Raw genomic sequence first — 19493 nt, forward strand, 5'->3', positions numbered from 1 at the left:
TCCATTCTCCAACAATGGGCTTTATACAGTGCAGCTAGTTTGCTTACTGTTCCCAAGAAGCTTGCAACCTTGTTTTTATTTTACTGAAGCACCAACTTTACGCAGTCATTGTGTGTTAAGTTCACGCGTTTTATTTCCATGGTTCTTTCTTGTACATATCACACTTTCTTGTACAACGCACTGCATTTTTAGAGTTTAATGCAGTGAGGACGCTTAAAGAATCAGTGTAGATAATTCTATTTTTTATGTTTATAGTTTTTATTTTCTCTACAGCATTCGTCCTGTCGTCTGTGTTTCTTCCTATCATTGTTTTATTCGTGCTGCAAATGGGTTTTATTATGGATCATTACCAACTGGCCAAACATCGGTGTTATAGCACAAACAGCATAACACTCTGCAGGGAAGACTGATGAATATTGAGGTAGTCTTGTTATTGCTTCTGTTTTGTCTTGTACTACTGCACTTCCAACATAGTTATTCAGTTTCGAACCATCTGTGTAAAATGCGACGTAATTCATTATTTTTCATTCAGTTCCAGGAATTCTTGCAGTATGTGCCCACGTGGAATGTGCAAAGAATGCAATGTGTTAGCGTGAGGTTGAAAATAACGGGGAGATGTATAACACGGAGAGAGCGGTTCGTGTCTTGGTGCGGTATATTTAGTTTGATTCAGTATCTCCAGATCTCGACATTTCTCTTCAAAGCGCAAAAGCAATGGCTTAATTGCTTGATGCTTGTTGTTGAGAAGTATTCAGGAAGGGCATTTTGTAACAATAGATTATCAGAGATGTTTACGCATAGAACGAACTTTAAGGACGTATGTGCAAGTTAGCGCAGTTTTTCGGATTTTAAGAACGTATGTGTTAGTTAGTGCAGTTTTTCGATTTTCCAAGGTGTGGCATATTCTGTTCAACAGTTTTGCGGTTGCGGACGCGTCAGCGTTCGAAGTCGCGTTCGGAGCGGCGGCCGCTATCGCCGCTTCCTTCTTTTTCCCTTTCCCTTTCTCACGTGATGCATGCCTATAAAAAGGCGAGCCTACTTCACAAATAAACATAGGTTTTGCTCTCTTGCTGACCGGCGTGGCTTCTGTTCCTTAGCGTGCCGCTGGCGGCCGTGGCGATGGTACAGTGGCGACGAGTATTGGCGACGCACAAGTCGTGAAAGAAGAACCCAGCACCGGACTGCACCCTTGGAAGGCATGGCGCATCTCAAGCTACCAGACTTCGACGGAAGTGCAGATAAGTGGAAACCATACCTTATCAAGTTTGAAGCGTACTTTGAAGCCAACGCCCTTGCAGACTCAGCAAAGAAGAGAGCATTGCTTGTGGCAGAATTAAGCACTAGCACTGTCCAGATATTGGCAGGAAAAGTAGCTCCGCGAACGCCAAATGCATTGACTGATGAAGAAACAGTGGCAACCTTGAACGAGTATTACGACCCAAGAAGGAATGAAATCACTGAAAGCTACAAATTTTTAAACCGTTGCCAAGCCGAAGGGAAACCAATTCAGGCGTTTCTGGTGGAAATACGGCGGATTGCGGATAACTGCAACTTTGGAAGCAGTCTTGACCGGATGCTACGGGATCGTATTGTTTGCAGTGTGAGGTCGAGTGCACTACAGAAACAGCTCTTGTATAGAAGGGACTTAACGCTACAAGAAGCGTAGGCAATAGCAATGGCAGCAGAAGCCGCAGAAACCGATGTAAAAAGGATGAACACAGAGGAGGCGCCACTATTCAAAAATAAAGGCATGCGGAAAGACGCCGGATCAAGTTAAACAGAAGCGTTTCATCACCGAAACTTGCAGTAGATGCGGCAGTGAGGAACACGACAAAAACGCCTGCTTGTGGGCCAAGTCTCGGTGTTACCGGTGAGGGCGGAAGGGTCATCTTGCGCGGAAGTGCCGAAGTCATGTGTCGCATGCAGACAAGACGCGGGCGGCGAGAATCAACACTGGCTGTCACAGAAGGCTCGTCGAGCGACGAAACAGAGACGTCGCATATTTGACACTAGCGTCTGAAAGAAAAACTTTTCTGGAGCCACATATTCGCCGAGTATTCTCGTGGGGAGGCGTCGGATTGAGAATGGAGGTAGATACCGGGTCGCCGATTTGCGTCATCCCTCGCGAATTCTGTGAGCAGTACCGCAAGCAGTGGCCAAGCCTGAAAGCATCAAACATGAAGTTGTCCTGCTACGTAGGCCACCTCCGGGGAGAACTTCAGTTGCGCGTCCGCTACCAAGGGGCGTCCGTGGACAGCTGCCCGCCCTTTAACCGTGTTAGATTGTGTGGGATCGAGCCTCTGCTTAATCTACTCAACAACGCAGGAGCTCCAATCTTGCAGATAGCAGCCCACGACGTCTCACCGGAAGACCACAAGAGCAGCTACCGCATCAATAGCATTTTCTAAGACTACCAGGACATCTTTTCTACAGATCTAGGCCTCATCAGTGGGACCGCCGGTAGTCTGCACCTTAAGAGGGAGTCATTCCCAGATTTTGTCTTACGCGATAAACTGACACTGGAGTTGGACAGGCTAGTTTCTATAGGCGTGCTGTCGCCAGTGAAGCATTCGGAATGGGCAACACCAATTGTAGTTCTACTAAAGAACAACGACACGGTCCGAATCTGCGGCGATTTTAAAGCCACTTTGAACCCAGCTTGTGCCACCGAGCAATATCCATTGCCCGTTATTGATGACATGTTTGCCCGTTTAAGTGATGGTGACAGTTTCAGTACGCTGGACCTGCGAGATGCATACAACCAAATACCACTTGACAAAGCGGCAAAGTCTGCGTCATTAACACGCATAAACGGCTTTTCTGTTTTAATAGGCTACCGTTCGGAATAGCATCGACACCGGCAATTTTTCAGAGAAAGATGGATGAGGTGCTGGCAGGCCTTCCGGGCGTAAAAGTTTATTTAGACGACGTGCTTGTCTCAGCAAGAAAAAAACGACAACGGTGAGCGATTAAGAAGCGTCGTACAACGCTTCCGAGAACGCGGAGTGAAACTTAGATACGATAAGTGCGAACTTCGCAGGCCGGCTGTATCTTATCTGGGGCACCGAATTGACCGAAACTGTCTTCACCCGATAGAAAAGAACGTTCAGGCGATTGTAAAGGCGCCAAGCCCGCCTAACGTCGCGGAACTGCGTGCATTTCTCGGAATGCTGACGTTTTACGCCAAGTTCCTGCCTAACATGCCGACTACTCTTTTCGCGTTATATCAGCTGTAGGAAAAGAATGCACGCTGGCGCTAGAAAGAGTAACAGGAATCCGCATTTAATGCGGCTAAACAACGGCTTCAGGCTGCCCAGATTCTTGTGCCTTTCGATCTGAAAAGGGAATTGAAATTGAAATGCGATGCGTCCCCTCAGGGTTTGGGAGCAGTTCTGTTCCACACAGTCGGAAACGTTCATAGGCCAATTGGGTTCCGTTCTAGAACATTAACACGAGCTGAACGGAACTATTCCAAACTAGAACGATAGGCACTAGAACTCATTTTTGGCGTAACAAAATTTCTTGACTACCTTCTAGGGCGAGAATTCACACTGGTAACCGACCACCAGCAGCTTCTGGGCCTGCTGAGACCAGATCGTCAGATACCAACAATGGTCGCCGCACGTATTCAGCGCTGGGCACTCTGCCTCGGGGCCTACCATTACAAGTTGCAGTACACTCCGGGAAAGCAGATGCTCAACTCCGATGCCCTGAGCCGCCTACCACAACGAGCTCCGGAACCTGTCGCGGATGGTGAACCTCCAGAATACGTCTTATCCCTGGAAAGACTGGACGAAGGTGGTGTGACAACACTTGAGCTCATTGCCTTGACAGCCGCCGACCCCGTTTTGACTGAGATTAAATGTTACGTTATGAACGGGTGGCCCAGACCCGCAAACTCATTACACCATTTCACACTGCCATTCTTTGTCCGGAAGCTGGAATTGTCAGTGGCGCATGAGCTAGTGTACTGGGGAAATCGTTTGGTAATACCGAAAGAAGCTCGTACAAGGGTGTTGCGTCTTCTGCATGAGACGCCCCAGGGATCGTCTGCTATGAAAGCAGTTGCACGTTCTCTGTTTTGGTGGCCAGGGTTAGATAAGGACATTAAGGAAATATCAGCTACTTGTCAGAACTGCATCCAGAACCTGCCGATGCCAACGGCCGCTCCGCCAGTTAAGTGGCCATCCACCAATGAAGTGGTCGCGTATTCACGTAGATTTTGCAGGTCCAATCGCAGAAAAAAATGATCCTGGTGGTGGTCGACTCGCATACTAAATGGATTGAAGCCATACCACTGGTGCATGACAACACTGAAACAGCTGTTAGCTCACTGCGTTCCATTTTTAGTAGGTTCGGAGTCCCACGAACGTTAGTCTCTGACAACGGTACGCAATTTACCAACCAGGAATTTGCTACATTTGCAAACACAAAAAATATAGTGCATCTACGGTGAGCCCCCTACAACCCTCACTCGAATGGAGCCGCAGAATGAGCTGTGAGAACGGTGAAGGATGGGCTTCGTAAAATGAAAGAAGGGAAGTTGGGGGACAATCTAGTACGACTGTTCAACTACCGCAGGACTCCGCAGAAAAGTGGAAAATCTCCCGTGGAGATGCTTTTGGGTTACCAGTTACGATCCCTGCTGGACTCTTGTTTTTCTTCTACGCTTGCAGAGCCACCGCAGGGTCAAGATGCCTGGACGTCACTGCCGGAGTCAAATGTTTACGTGCGGAACTACAGTAGCGGGGACAAGTGGATATCGGGACGGTTCCAGGATGGCCACGGTGTCAACCCCAATGGGCCTGGCTCGGCGAAATGCCGTGTTTGCCGTGGGCCTGGCCCGGCGACAAGTTCGTTTGCAACGCGGTTGTACATCGGATGATCACCAGCTCTAAAGTCATGTGAGCGAGCAAAACCCCCCAGTTAGCTCACCAACGACTCCCAGCGGCTCAAACTCTCCGAAACAGTTTCCCGGCTCTCAAAGTCAGCCTACGACCGAACCAGCAAAAACAGAGGAAGCCGCAAGAAGCCCCCAACAAGCCCTTAGGCGTTCTACGAGGCAACGCAGACCGGTGCAGCGTTTCCAATTTTAAGGAGAAACAAGTGTGGCATATTCTGTTCAGCAGTTTTGCCGTTGTGCACGCGTCAGCCTTCGAGGTCAACATTTGGAGCTGCGGGCGCTACCTCCTTTATCCCTTTCTCACGTGACGCACGCCTATAAAAAGGCGAGCCTACTTCGCAAATAAACCGAAGTTTTGCTCTCTTGCTGACCGGCGTGGCTTCTGTTCCTTTGTGCGCCGCTGGCGGCCGTGGCGATGCTACACAAGGCAGGTTCATTGGTCTCTAATAAAGGTTGGCTATTGGAGATGTTCTATAAGCACTGGCCGATAACTGTAAACCAAGATTATGAACTGGATCAAGCCGCTTTAGGTAGGATGGCCTCGCTGCGCCATATTCTATTCACCCGTGATCTAACTTAGAGCGTACCAGAGAACGATAAATATGTAACAGACATGCCCTATCGGAGCCCCAGCATTTTCTTGAGAGTAGTTTCAAAACACTAAGGGCTTAGGATGCTTTTTTCTTTGAGCTGTTCATGTGTGGGAGAAAAGTTAGTTTCTTATCAAAAGTGACAACTAAAAATTTATGTTCTTGTTTAACAGGTAATGGAGCCTGGTTTAGGTGAAGCGAAGGGTCATTTTGCAAGCCTCGTCTGAGCGAGAACAAAAAAGCTGCAACTACAGTTTTTTGTGCAGAGAACTTAAATCCGTTTTCGTCTGCCCAAACAGACATTTAGTTTATACTCATCTGTATTTATTTGGTCGCTCGCAAGTTGACTTGGAAGTTTATGCTATTTGGACATCGTCTACAAAAAGTGAATACATTATCGATCTTGGGATCACCTCTTGTATGGAACTATGAAGACATGGGCTAGGAGGAGTATGCTATCTGAAAGCTCTAGATTAATTCTAGCTATATCGAGCTCTTTAACGTGCACCGCCATGCGAGTGCACAGGTGACTTTTCCCCCTCAAAGCATAGTCGTCAGAACCGGCGTTTATTTTGCATGCAAGAAAAACTGGTCATGAGGACAACAGCAACAGTGGATAGAACAATAAATGCAAAATAAGGCCTAAAAACAGCAAGTTCTGTCTCAAGCATCAGCTGAGAAACGAGCTTTTTTATCTCTGGCACCAGTGGCTGGAAGAGGAAGTGTGACAGGTGCTGTATGCGCGCCATACTAAGGACTCATGCAGAGGAAGGAAAACCTATGGCTCCGCCAAGGACGCTGCAATGCGGGGGAGAGCCGCCCGATGAATGGTTGCGAATCAATGTCACTGCATTTATTTGCCTTCATCCGTGATTTTGCTCACATGAGTCTGTACAAGTGCTGCTGTTCACTCTTGTAGAGAACTGCAAAATGTTTTCTGCACCTTGAAGGGTGTGCAAGGCAGCAAACCCTTCAAATACGGCAATGTCGTAGTCGTAGGAAGAACAAATGCTTTGTTAGTTGGTTATAGGAGGTTATATGGCACATAAGCACCTATATGGCTATGATGCACCAAACACAAGGACCCCGCCGAGGTGGCGCAGTGGTTACGGCGCTCGACTACTGTTCCCGAGGGCGCAGGATCGAATCCCGGCCTCGGCGGAAGCTTTTTGATGGAGGCGAAAAGCAAGGCGCCCGTGTGCTGTGCGATGTCAGTGCACGGTAAAGAACCCCAGATAGTCAAAATTTCCGGAGTCCTCCACTACGGCGTCTCTCATAGCCTGAGTTGCTTTGGGACGTTAAACCCCACAAACCAACCAAACACAATGGCTTGATCATTTGTTCTATGGCGGACTTGGAGTTATGACACTCATATTTGATTTAGAACATTTTCTCTAATAAGAAACGTAAAAACAAGATAAAAACTGAGTGCTTGTTCGCCTAAAAGCAGTGCTGGACGAAATGGAACGTGTTCTTTATAAAATTCTTTTTTCCTGACCCCTTAAAAATATGAGCATGAAATACCTTCTCCTGAGCCCTTCAAGATGTGAGCACGAGATTAAAATGTGATTACCTGTGAGCTGACCACCACCCATTTCACACACAGATGTCTTTTGACGACATAAAATTACTTCGACAAAACTTTCCTGGTGGCACATGGTTTCCATTCTCCTAAAAACGGTTCTACAGAATGAAGTTTATTGTTTGCTTCTTTTTCCCTAAGCCGCCTGCCATTTGCTTCTCAGTTTTGAATTCGCTAACCTAATGCAGTCTCTTTGTGGCATATGAATGTGTTTTATTTCCATACTTCTGGATCCCGCAGCGCGTGCATCTGCCCTCTCATTACCGTCGATCCCATGACTGGGTACCCAGCAAAAGTTTATAGTAGGTCATTATGTAGCGACCTTTGCTTTATTGTGTATGATGCTTCTTAATAAGGAGTTGGCAGCATTTTTTAGAGTTTAAAGCAGACAGTACATGCGTACACTAAGGGAGTCTTTTTTGACAGCGGTATAGGTGGCATAACACTCAGCGGTAAAAGCTGTTGCATTCTGAAGGCGACATATTGTCTTTTCAGTTTTGTCTTCTATTACTGCGCATCCAACATGGTAAAATGCTTTGTGATTAGCTGTAAAACAGAGTAAAAATATATAGAAATGAGGCACCCTTTTAAGAGTATAGCACAAACAGCTCGATTCTGTAGAAAATTCATTGTTGGTATTGAGAGCAAAAAAGATCAGTCATGACTCAGGTAGAGCCTAGTTGACCCGAGAAATTGCCTGGCCCTAATTGGAGGCGGGTAATACGATCTTACGAAAACACGTGTAATGGAAGTACCTGCCAACATGGGCCTCCGATTAGAGGTAGGAGGATGCTGAAATTTGAACCCATCGGAACCATTGAAGCATGAATACGATATGGTACTCTTAGACTAAGAAGGCATAATGCATGGATTGGATAAAGTGGGCTTCATATTGGAATTGAACGGCGGCGCAACACGGAAACGGACACAGACAAGAAGGGGACACCACATGCGCACTGCTTTTTTTTTTTTGTGAACGCCGCGCAGCACCAACAGGAAATCAGACAAGATATTTCTAACCTCAGTAGATAAACTATCAAAAACGGGGAAAAAAAAACATTTTTTTTTTAAACGGAAGGCAGGCCATATCTCATAGCAAATGCAGTGTGGACCGAAAACAGCAAAGTAAGACATTAGAAGCGACCAGCCCGAACCCTAACAAATAAACAATATAAAACGATAAAACAATCGTAGCAAAAGCAGTCAAAACAGTTAAGCAAAAGCAGTCAGAACCCTAAGCCAACAACAAACGATGATCGTAGCAAAAGCAGAGTCAAAACAAATGAAGCAAAAGCAGTAAAAGAAACTAGGCCAACAACAACAAAAGACGATCATAGCAAAGGCCGAGTCAAACAAAGGAAGCAAAAGTAGTCAAAAACCTAAACCAACACCAACATTTGTAGCTCAAGGAGAGTCAAAGAAATGAAGCAAAAGCAGTCAAACACAATCGTATACCAAAGGCATAGTCAAAAAAGGGGGAGCAAAAACAGTCAGGAACCTAAAAGCAACTAAAAACAATCGTAGCAAAAGCAGAGTCAAAACAAATGAAGCAAAAGCAGTAAAAGAAACTAGGCCAACAACAACAAAAGACGATCATAGCAAAGGCCGAGTCAAACAAAGGAAGCAAAAGTAGTCAAAAACCTAAACCAACACCAACATTTGCAGCTCAAGGAGAGTCAAAGAAATGAAGCAAAAGCAGTCAAACACAATCGTATACCAAAGGCATAGTCAAAAAAGGGGGAGCAAAAACAGTCAGGAACCTAAAAGCAACCAAAAACGATCGTAGCAAAAGCAGAGTCAAAACAAATGAAGCAAAAGCAGTAAAAGAAACTAGGCCAACAACAACAAAAGACGATCATAGCAAAGGCCGAGTCAAAGGAAGAAAAAGCAGTCAAAAACCTAAACCAACACCAACATTTGTAGCTCAAGGAGAGTCAAAGAAATGAAGCAAAAGCAGTCAAACACAATCGTATACCAAAGGCATAGTCAAAAAAGGGGGAGCAAAAACAGTCAGGAACCTAAAAGCAACTAAAAACGATCGTAGCAAAAGCAGAGTCAAAACAAATGAAGCAAAAGCAGTAAAAGAAACTAGGCCAACAACAACAAAAGACGATCATAGCAAAGGCCGAGTCAAACAAAGGAAGCAAAAGCAGTCAAAAACCTAAACCAACACCAACATTTGTAGCTCAAGGAGAGTCAAAGAAATGAAGCAAAAGCAGTCAAACACAATCGTATACCAAAGGCATAGTCAAAAAAGGGGGAGCAAAAACAGTCAGGAACCTAAAAGCAACTAAAAACGATCGTAGCAAAAGCAGAGTCAAAACAAATGAAGCAAAAGCAGTAAAAGAAACTAGGCCAACAACAACAAAAGACCATCATAGCAAAGGCCGAGTCAAACAAAGGAAGCAAAAGTAGTCAAAAACCTAAACCAACACCAACATTTGTACCTCAAGGAGAGTCAAAGAAATGAAGCAAAAGCAGTCAAACACAATCCTATACCAAAGGCATAGTCAAAAAAGGGGGAGCAAAAACAGTCAGGAACCTAAAAGCAACTAAAAACGATCGTAGCAAAAGCAGAGTCAAAACAAATGAAGCAAAAGCAGTAAAAGAAACTAGGCCAACAACAACAAAAGACGATCATAGCAAAGGCCGAGTCAAACAAAGGAAGCAAAAGCAGTCAAAAACCTAAACCAACACCAACATTTGTAGCTCAAGGAGAGTCAAAGAAATGAAGCAAAAGCAGTCAAACACAATCGTATACCAAAGGCATAGTCAAAAAAGGGGGAGCAAAAACAGTCAGGAACCTAAAAGCAACTAAAAACGATCGTAGCAAAAGCAGAGTCAAAACAAATGAAGCAAAAGCAGTAAAAGAAACTAGGCCAACAACAACAAAAGACGATCATAGCAAATGCCGAGTCAAACAAAGGAAGCAAAAGCAGTCAAAAACCTAAACCAACACCAACATTTGTAGCTCAAGGAGAGTCAAAGAAATGAAGCAAAAGCAGTCAAACACAATCGTATACCAAAGGCATAGTCAAAAAAGGGGGAGCAAAAACAGTCAGGAACCTAAAAGCAACTAAAAACGATCGTAGCAAAAGCAGAGTCAAAACAAATGAAGCAAAAGCAGTAAAAGAAACTAGGCCAACAACAACAAAAGACGATCATAGCAAAGGCCGAGTCAAACAAAGGAAGCAAAAGCAGTCAAAAACCTAAACCAACACCAGCATTTGTAGCTCAAGGAGAGTCAAAGAAATGAAGCAAAAGCAGTCAAACACAATCGTATACCAAAGGCATAGTCAAAAAAGGGGGAGCAAAAACAGTCAGGAACCTAAAAGCAACTAAAAACGATCCTAGCAAAAGCAGAGTCAAAACAAATGAAGCAAAAGCAGTAAAAGAAACTAGGCCAACAACAACAAAAGACGATCATAGCAAAGGCCGAGTCAAACAAAGGAAGCAAAAGCAGTCAAAAACCTAAACCAACACCAACATTTGTAGCTCAAGGAGAGTCAAAGAAATGAAGCAACAGCAGTCAAACACAATCGTATACCAAAGGCATAGTCAAAAAAGGGGGAGCAAAAACAGTCAGGAACCTAAAAGCAACTAAAAACGATCGTAGCAAAAGCAGAGTCAAAACAAATGAAGCAAAAGCAGTAAAAGAAACTAGGCCAACAACAACAAAAGACGATCATAGCAAAGGCCGAGTCAAACAAAGGAAGCAAAAGCAGTCAAAAACCTAAACCAACACCAACATTTGTAGCTCAAGGAGAGTCAAAGAAATGAAGCAAAAGCAGTCGAACACAATCATATACCAAAGGCATAGTCAAAAAAGGGGGAGCAAAAACAGTCAGGAACCTAAAAGCAACTAAAAACGATCGTAGCAAAAGCAGAGTCAAAACAAATGAAGCAAACGCAGTAAAAGAAACTAGGCCAACAACAACAAAAGACGATCATAGCAAAGGCCGAGTCAAACAAAGGAAGCAAAAGCAGTCAAAAACCTAAACCAACACCAACATTTGTAGCTCAAGGAGAGTCAAAGAAATGAAGCAAAAGCAGTCAAACACAATCGTATACCAAAGGCATAGTCAAAAAAGGGGGAGCAAAAACAGTCAGGAACCTAAAAGCAACTAAAAACGATCGTAGCAAAAGCAGAGTCAAAACAAATGAAGCAAAAGCAGTAAAAGAAACTAGGCCAACAACAACAAAAGACGATCATAGCAAAGGCCGAGTCAAACAAAGGAAGCAAAAGCAGTCAAAAACCTAAACCAACACCAACATTTGTAGCTCAAGGAGAGTCAAAGAAATGAAGCAAAAGCAGTCAAACACAATCGTATACCAAAGGCATAGTCAAAAAAGGGGTTAGCAAAAACAGTCAGGAACCTAAAAGCAACTAAAAACGATCGTAGCAAAAGCAGAGTCAAAACAAATGAAGCAAAAGCAGTAAAAGAAACTAGGCCAACAACAACAAAAGACGATCATAGCAAAGGCCGAGTCAAACAAAGGAAGCAAAAGCAGTCAAAAACCTAAACCAACACCAGCATTTGTAGCTCAAGGAGAGTCAAAGAAATGAAGCAAAAGCAGTCAAACACAATCGTATACCAAAGGCATAGTCAAAAAAGGGGGAGCAAAAACAGTCAGGAACCTAAAAGCAACTAAAAACGATCGTAGCAAAAGCAGAGTCAAAACAAATGAAGCAAAAGCAGTAAAAGAAACTAGGCCAACAACAACAAAAGACGATCATAGCAAAGGCCGAGTCAAACAAAGGAAGCAAAAGTAGTCAAAAACCTAAACCAACACCAACATTTGTAGCTCAAGGAGAGTCAAAGAAATGAAGCAAAAGCAGTCAAACACAATCGTATACCAAAGGCATAGTCAAAAAAGGGGGAGCAAAAACAGTCAGGAACCTAAAAGCAACTAAAAACGATCGTAGCAAAAGCAGAGTCAAAACAAATGAAGCAAAAGCAGTAAAAGAAACTAGGCCAACAACAACAAAAGACGATCATAGCAAAGGCCGAGTCAAAGAAAGGAAGCAAAAGCAGTCAAAAACCTAAACCAACACCGACATTTGTAGCTCAAGGAGAGTCAAAGAAATGAAGCAAAAGCAGTCAAACACAATCGTATACCAAAGGCATAGTCAAAAAAGGGGGAGCAAAAACAGTCAGGAACCTAAAAGCAACTAAAAACGATCGTAACAAAAGCAGAGTCAAAACAAATGAAGCAAAAGCAGTAAAAGAAACTAGGCCAACAACAACAAAAGACGATCATAGCAAAGGCCGAGTCAAACAAAGGAAGCAAAAGCAGTCAAAAACCTAAACCAACACCAACATTTGTAGCTCAAGGAGAGTCAAAGAAATGAAGCAAAAGCAGTCAAACACAATCGTATACCAAAGGCATAGTCAAAAAAGGGGGAGCAAAAACAGTCAGGAACCTAAAAGCAACTAAAAACGATCGTAGCAAAAGCAGAGTCAAAACAAATGAAGCAAAAGCAGTAAAAGAAACTAGGCCAACAACAACAAAAGACGATCATAGCAAAGGCCGAGTCAAACAAAGGAAGCAAAAGCATTCAAAAACCTAAACCAACACCAACATTTGTAGCTCAAGGAGAGTCAAAGAAATGAAGCAACAGCAGTCAAACACAATCGTATACCAAAGGCATAGTCAAAAAAGGGGGAGCAAAAACAGTCAGGAACCTAAAAGCAACTAAAAACGATCGTAGCAAAAGCAGAGTCAAAACAAATGAAGCAAAAGCAGTAAAAGAAACTAGGCCAACAACAACAAAAGACGATCATAGCAAAGGCCGAGTCAAAGAAAGGAAGCAAAAGCAGTCAAAAACCTAAACCAACACCGACATTTGTAGCTCAAGGAGAGTCAAAGAAATGAAGCAAAAGCAGTCAAACACAATCGTATACCAAAGGCATAGTCAAAAAAGGGGGAGCAAAAACAGTCAGGAACCTAAAAGCAACTAAAAACGATCGTAACAAAAGCAGAGTCAAAACAAATGAAGCAAAAGCAGTAAAAGAAACTAGGCCAACAACAACAAAAGACGATCATAGCAAAGGCCGAGTCAAACAAAGGAAGCAAAAGCAGTCAAAAACCTAAACCAACACCAACATTTGTAGCTCAAGGAGAGTCAAAGAAATGAAGCAAAAGCAGTCAAACACAATCGTATACCAAAGGCATAGTCAAAAAAGGGGGAGCAAAAACAGTCAGGAACCTAAAAGCAACTAAAAACGATCGTAGCAAAAGCAGAGTCAAAACAAATGAAGCAAAAGCAGTAAAAGAAACTAGGCCAACAACAACAAAAGACGATCATAGCAAAGGCCGAGTCAAACAAAGGAAGCAAAAGCATTCAAAAACCTAAACCAACACCAACATTTGTAGCTCAAGGAGAGTCAAAGAAATGAAGCAACAGCAGTCAAACACAATCGTATACCAAAGGCATAGTCAAAAAAGGGGGAGCAAAAACAGTCAGGAACCTAAAAGCAACTAAAAACGATCGTAGCAAAAGCAGTAAAAGAAACTAGGCCAACAACAACAAAAGACGATCATAGCAAAGGCCGAGTCAAAGGAAGAAAAAGCAGTCAAAAACCTAAACCAACACCAACATTTGTAGCTCAAGGAGAGTCAAAGAAATGAAGCAAAAGCAGTCAAACACAATCGTATACCAAAGGCATAGTCAAAAAAGGGGGAGCAAAAACAGTCAGGAACCTAAAAGCAACTAAAAACGATCGTAGCAAAAGCAGAGTCAAAACAAATGAAGCAAAAGCAGTAAAAGAAACTAGGCCAACAACAACAAAAGACGATCATAGCAAAGGCCGAGTCAAACAAAGGAAGCAAAAGCAGTCAAAAACCTAAACCAACACCAACATTTGTAGCTCAAGGAGAGTCAAAGAAATGAAGCAAAAGCAGTCAAACACAATCGTATACCAAAGGCATAGTCAAAAAAGGGGGAGCAAAAACAGTCAGGAACCTAAAAGCAACTAAAAACGATCGTAGCAAAAGCAGAGTCAAAACAAATGAAGCAAAAGCAGTAAAAGAAACTAGGCCAACAACAACAAAAGACCATCATAGCAAAGGCCGAGTCAAACAAAGGAAGCAAAAGTAGTCAAAAACCTAAACCAACACCAACATTTGTACCTCAAGGAGAGTCAAAGAAATGAAGCAAAAGCAGTCAAACACAATCCTATACCAAAGGCATAGTCAAAAAAGGGGGAGCAAAAACAGTCAGGAACCTAAAAGCAACTAAAAACGATCGTAGCAAAAGCAGAGTCAAAACAAATGAAGCAAAAGCAGTAAAAGAAACTAGGCCAACAACAACAAAAGACGATCATAGCAAAGGCCGAGTCAAACAAAGGAAGCAAAAGCAGTCAAAAACCTAAACCAACACCAACATTTGTAGCTCAAGGAGAGTCAAAGAAATGAAGCAAAAGTAGTCAAACACAATCGTATACCAAAGGCATAGTCAAAAAAGGGGGAGCAAAAACAGTCAGGAACCTAAAAGCAACTAAAAACGATCGTAGCAAAAGCAGAGTCAAAACAAATGAAGCAAAAGCAGTAAAAGAAACTAGGCCAACAACAACAAAAGACGATCATAGCAAATGCCGAGTCAAACAAAGGAAGCAAAAGCAGTCAAAAACCTAAACCAACACCAACATTTGTAGCTCAAGGAGAGTCAAAGAAATGAAGCAAAAGCAGTCAAACACAATCGTATACCAAAGGCATAGTCAAAAAAGGGGGAGAAAAAACAGTCAGGAACCTAAAAGCAACTAAAAACGATCGTAGCAAAAGCAGAGTCAAAACAAATGAAGCAAAAGCAGTAAAAGAAACTAGGCCAACAACAACAAAAGACGATCATAGCAAAGGCCGAGTCAAACAAAGGAAGCAAAAGCAGTCAAAAACCTAAACCAACACCAGCATTTGTAGCTCAAGGAGAGTCAAAGAAATGAAGCAAAAGCAGTCAAACACAATCGTATACCAAAGGCATAGTCAAAAAAGGGGGAGCAAAAACAGTCAGGAACCTAAAAGCAACTAAAAACGATCCTAGCAAAAGCAGAGTCAAAACAAATGAAGCAAAAGCAGTAAAAGAAACTAGGCCAACAACAACAAAAGACGATCATAGCAAAGGCCGAGTCAAACAAAGGAAGCAAAAGCAGTCAAAAACCTAAACCAACACCAACATTTGTAGCTCAAGGAGAGTCAAAGAAATGAAGCAACAGCAGTCAAACACAATCGTATACCAAAGGCATAGTCAAAAAAGGGGGAGCAAAAACAGTCAGGAACCTAAAAGCAACTAAAAACGATCGTAGCAAAAGCAGAGTCAAAACAAATGAAGCAAAAGCAGTAAAAGAAACTAGGCCAACAACAACAAAAGACGATCATAGCAAAGGCCGAGTCAAACAAAGGAAGCAAAAGCAGTCAAAAACCTAAACCAACACCAACATTTGTAGCTCAAGGAGAGTCGAAGAAATGAAGCAAAAGCAGTCGAACACAATCATATACCAAAGGCATAGTCAAAAAAGGGGGAGCAAAAACAGTCAGGAACCTAAAAGCAACTAAAAACGATCGTAGCAAAAGCAGAGTCAAAACAAATGAAGCAAACGCAGTAAAAGAAACTAGGCCAACAACAACAAAAGACGATCATAGCAAAGGCCGAGTCAAACAAAGGAAGCAAAAGCAGTCAAAAACCTAAACCAACACCAACATTTGTAGCTCAAGGAGAGTCAAAGAAATGAAGCAAAAGCAGTCAAACACAATCGTATACCAAAGGCATAGTCAAAAAAGGGGGAGCAAAAACAGTCAGGAACCTAAAAGCAACTAAAAACGATCGTAGCAAAAGCAGAGTCAAAACAAATGAAGCAAAAGCAGTAAAAGAAACTAGGCCAACAACAACAAAAGACGATCATAGCAAAGGCCGAGTCAAACAAAGGAAGCAAAAGCAGTCAAAAACCTAAACCAACACCAACATTTGTAGCTCAAGGAGAGTCAAAGAAATGAAGCAAAAGCAGTCAAACACAATCGTATACCAAAGGCATAGTCAAAAAAGGGGTTAGCAAAAACAGTCAGGAACCTAAAAGCAACTAAAAACGATCGTAGCAAAAGCAGAGTCAAAACAAATGAAGCAAAAGCAGTAAAAGAAACTAGGCCAACAACAACAAAAGACGATCATAGCAAAGGCCGAGTCAAACAAAGGAAGCAAAAGCAGTCAAAAACCTAAACCAACACCAGCATTTGTAGCTCAAGGAGAGTCAAAGAAATGAAGCAAAAGCAGTCAAACACAATCGTATACCAAAGGCATAGTCAAAAAAGGGGGAGCAAAAACAGTCAGGAACCTAAAAGCAACTAAAAACGATCGTAGCAAAAGCAGAGTCAAAACAAATGAAGCAAAAGCAGTAAAAGAAACTAGGCCAACAACAACAAAAGACGATCATAGCAAAGGCCGAGTCAAACAAAGGAAGCAAAAGTAGTCAAAAACCTAAACCAACACCAACATTTGTAGCTCAAGGAGAGTCAAAGAAATGAAGCAAAAGCAGTCAAACACAATCGTATACCAAAGGCATAGTCAAAAAAGGGGGAGCAAAAACAGTCAGGAACCTAAAAGCAACTAAAAACGATCGTAGCAAAAGCAGAGTCAAAACAAATGAAGCAAAAGCAGTAAAAGAAACTAGGCCAACAACAACAAAAGACGATCATAGCAAAGGCCGAGTCAAAGAAAGGAAGCAAAAGCAGTCAAAAACCTAAACCAACACCGACATTTGTAGCTCAAGGAGAGTCAAAGAAATGAAGCAAAAGCAGTCAAACACAATCGTATACCAAAGGCATAGTCAAAAAAGGGGGAGCAAAAACAGTCAGGAACCTAAAAGCAACTAAAAACGATCGTAACAAAAGCAGAGTCAAAACAAATGAAGCAAAAGCAGTAAAAGAAACTAGGCCAACAACAACAAAAGACGATCATAGCAAAGGCCGAGTCAAACAAAGGAAGCAAAAGCAGTCAAAAACCTAAACCAACACCAACATTTGTAGCTCAAGGAGAGTCAAAGAAATGAAGCAAAAGCAGTCAAACACAATCGTATACCAAAGGCATAGTCAAAAAAGGGGGAGCAAAAACAGTCAGGAACCTAAAAGCAACTAAAAACGATCGTAGCAAAAGCAGAGTCAAAACAAATGAAGCAAAAGCAGTAAAAGAAACTAGGCCAACAACAACAAAAGACGATCATAGCAAAGGCCGAGTCAAACAAAGGAAGCAAAAGCATTCAAAAACCTAAACCAACACCAACATTTGTAGCTCAAGGAGAGTCAAAGAAATGAAGCAACAGCAGTCAAACACAATCGTATACCAAAGGCATAGTCAAAAAAGGGGGAGCAAAAACAGTCAGGAACCTAAAAGCAACTAAAAACGATCGTAGCAAAAGCAGAGTCAAAACAAATGAAGCAAAAGCAGTAAAAGAAACTAGGCCAACAACAACAAAAGACGATCATAGCAAAGGCCGAGTCAAAGAAAGGAAGCAAAAGCAGTCAAAAACCTAAACCAACACCGACATTTGTAGCTCAAGGAGAGTCAAAGAAATGAAGCAAAAGCAGTCAAACACAATCGTATACCAAAGGCATAGTCAAAAAAGGGGGAGCAAAAACAGTCAGGAACCTAAAAGCAACTAAAAACGATCGTAACAAAAGCAGAGTCAAAACAAATGAAGCAAAAGCAGTAAAAGAAACTAGGCCAACAACAACAAAAGACGATCATAGCAAAGGCCGAGTCAAACAAAGGAAGCAAAAGCAGTCAAAAACCTAAACCAACACCAACATTTGTAGCTCAAGGAGAGTCAAAGAAATGAAGCAAAAGCAGTCAAACACAATCGTATACCAAAGGCATAGTCAAAAAAGGGGGAGCAAAAACAGTCAGGAACCTAAAAGCAACTAAAAACGATCGTAGCAAAAGCAGAGTCAAAACAAATGAAGCAAAAGCAGTAAAAGAAACTAGGCCAACAACAACAAAAGACGATCATAGCAAAGGCCGAGTCAAACAAAGGAAGCAAAAGCATTCAAAAACCTAAACCAACACCAACATTTGTAGCTCAAGGAGAGTCAAAGAAATGAAGCAACAGCAGTCAAACACAATCGTATACCAAAGGCATAGTCAAAAAAGGGGGAGCAAAAACAGTCAGGAACCTAAAAGCAACTAAAAACGATCGTAGCAAAAGCAGTAAAAGAAACTAGGCCAACAACAACAAAAGACGATCATAGCAAAGGCCGAGTCAAAGGAAGAAAAAGCAGTCAAAAACCTAAACCAACACCAACATTTGTAGCTCAAGGAGAGTCAAAGAAATGAAGCAAAAGCAGTCAAACACAATCGTATACCAAAGGCATAGTCAAAAAAGGGGGAGCAAAAACAGTCAGGAACCTAAAAGCAACTAAAAACGATCGTAGCAAAAGCAGAGTCAAAACAAATGAAGCAAAAGCAGTAAAAGAAACTAGGCCAACAACAACAAAAGACGATCATAGCAAAGGCCGAGTCAAACAAAGGAAGCAAAAGCAGTCAAAAACCTAAACCAACACCAACATTTGTAGCTCAAGGAGAGTCAAAGAAATGAAGCAAAAGCAGTCAAACACAATCGTATACCAAAGGCATAGTCAAAAAAGGGGGAGCAAAAACAGTCAGGAACCTAAAAGCAACTAAAAACGATCGTAGCAAAAGCAGAGTCAAAACAAATGAAGCAAAAGCAGTAAAAGAAACTAGGCCAACAACAACAAAAGACCATCATAGCAAAGGCCGAGTCAAACAAAGGAAGCAAAAGTAGTCAAAAACCTAAACCAACACCAACATTTGTACCTCAAGGAGAGTCAAAGAAATGAAGCAAAAGCAGTCAAACACAATCCTATACCAAAGGCATAGTCAAAAAAGGGGGAGCAAAAACAGTCAGGAACCTAAAAGCAACTAAAAACGATCGTAGCAAAAGCAGAGTCAAAACAAATGAAGCAAAAGCAGTAAAAGAAACTAGGCCAACAACAACAAAAGACGATCATAGCAAAGGCCGAGTCAAACAAAGGAAGCAAAAGCAGTCAAAAACCTAAACCAACACCAACATTTGTAGCTCAAGGAGAGTCAAAGAAATGAAGCAAAAGCAGTCAAACACAATCGTATACCAAAGGCATAGTCAAAAAAGGGGGAGCAAAAACAGTCAGGAACCTAAAAGCAACTAAAAACGATCGTAGCAAAAGCAGAGTCAAAACAAATGAAGCAAAAGCAGTAAAAGAAACTAGGCCAACAACAACAAAAGACGATCATAGCAAATGCCGAGTCAAACAAAGGAAGCAAAAGCAGTCAAAAACCTAAACCAACACCAACATTTGTAGCTCAAGGAGAGTCAAAGAAATGAAGCAAAAGCAGTCAAACACAATCGTATACCAAAGGCATAGTCAAAAAAGG

The 19493-nt window shown here is 42.2% G+C and overlaps 1 protein-coding gene and 1 pseudogene across 1 annotated transcript; both read left to right on the forward strand.

Moving 5' to 3' along the window:
• Window positions 1-1042: 1042 nt before the first annotated feature.
• Window positions 1043-3606, forward strand: LOC146187498 (uncharacterized; annotated as a pseudogene).
• A 5-nt stretch (window positions 3607-3611) lies between these two features.
• On the forward strand, window positions 3612-4901 carry LOC146187499 (uncharacterized). Its single transcript, XM_084607721.1, has 2 exons — window positions 3612-3798; window positions 4677-4901. The coding sequence occupies exons 1-2, from the start codon at window positions 3612-3614 to the stop codon at window positions 4883-4885; spliced, it is 396 nt and encodes a 131-aa protein (XP_084463847.1). The 3' UTR covers window positions 4886-4901.
• The last annotated feature ends 14592 nt before the right edge of the window (window positions 4902-19493 follow it).

Source organism: Amblyomma maculatum, chromosome 6 (genome assembly GCF_055883805.1).
Source record: "Amblyomma maculatum isolate TAMU_Amacu chromosome 6, ASM5588380v1, whole genome shotgun sequence".
NCBI lineage: Eukaryota > Metazoa > Arthropoda > Arachnida > Ixodida > Ixodidae > Amblyomma > Amblyomma maculatum.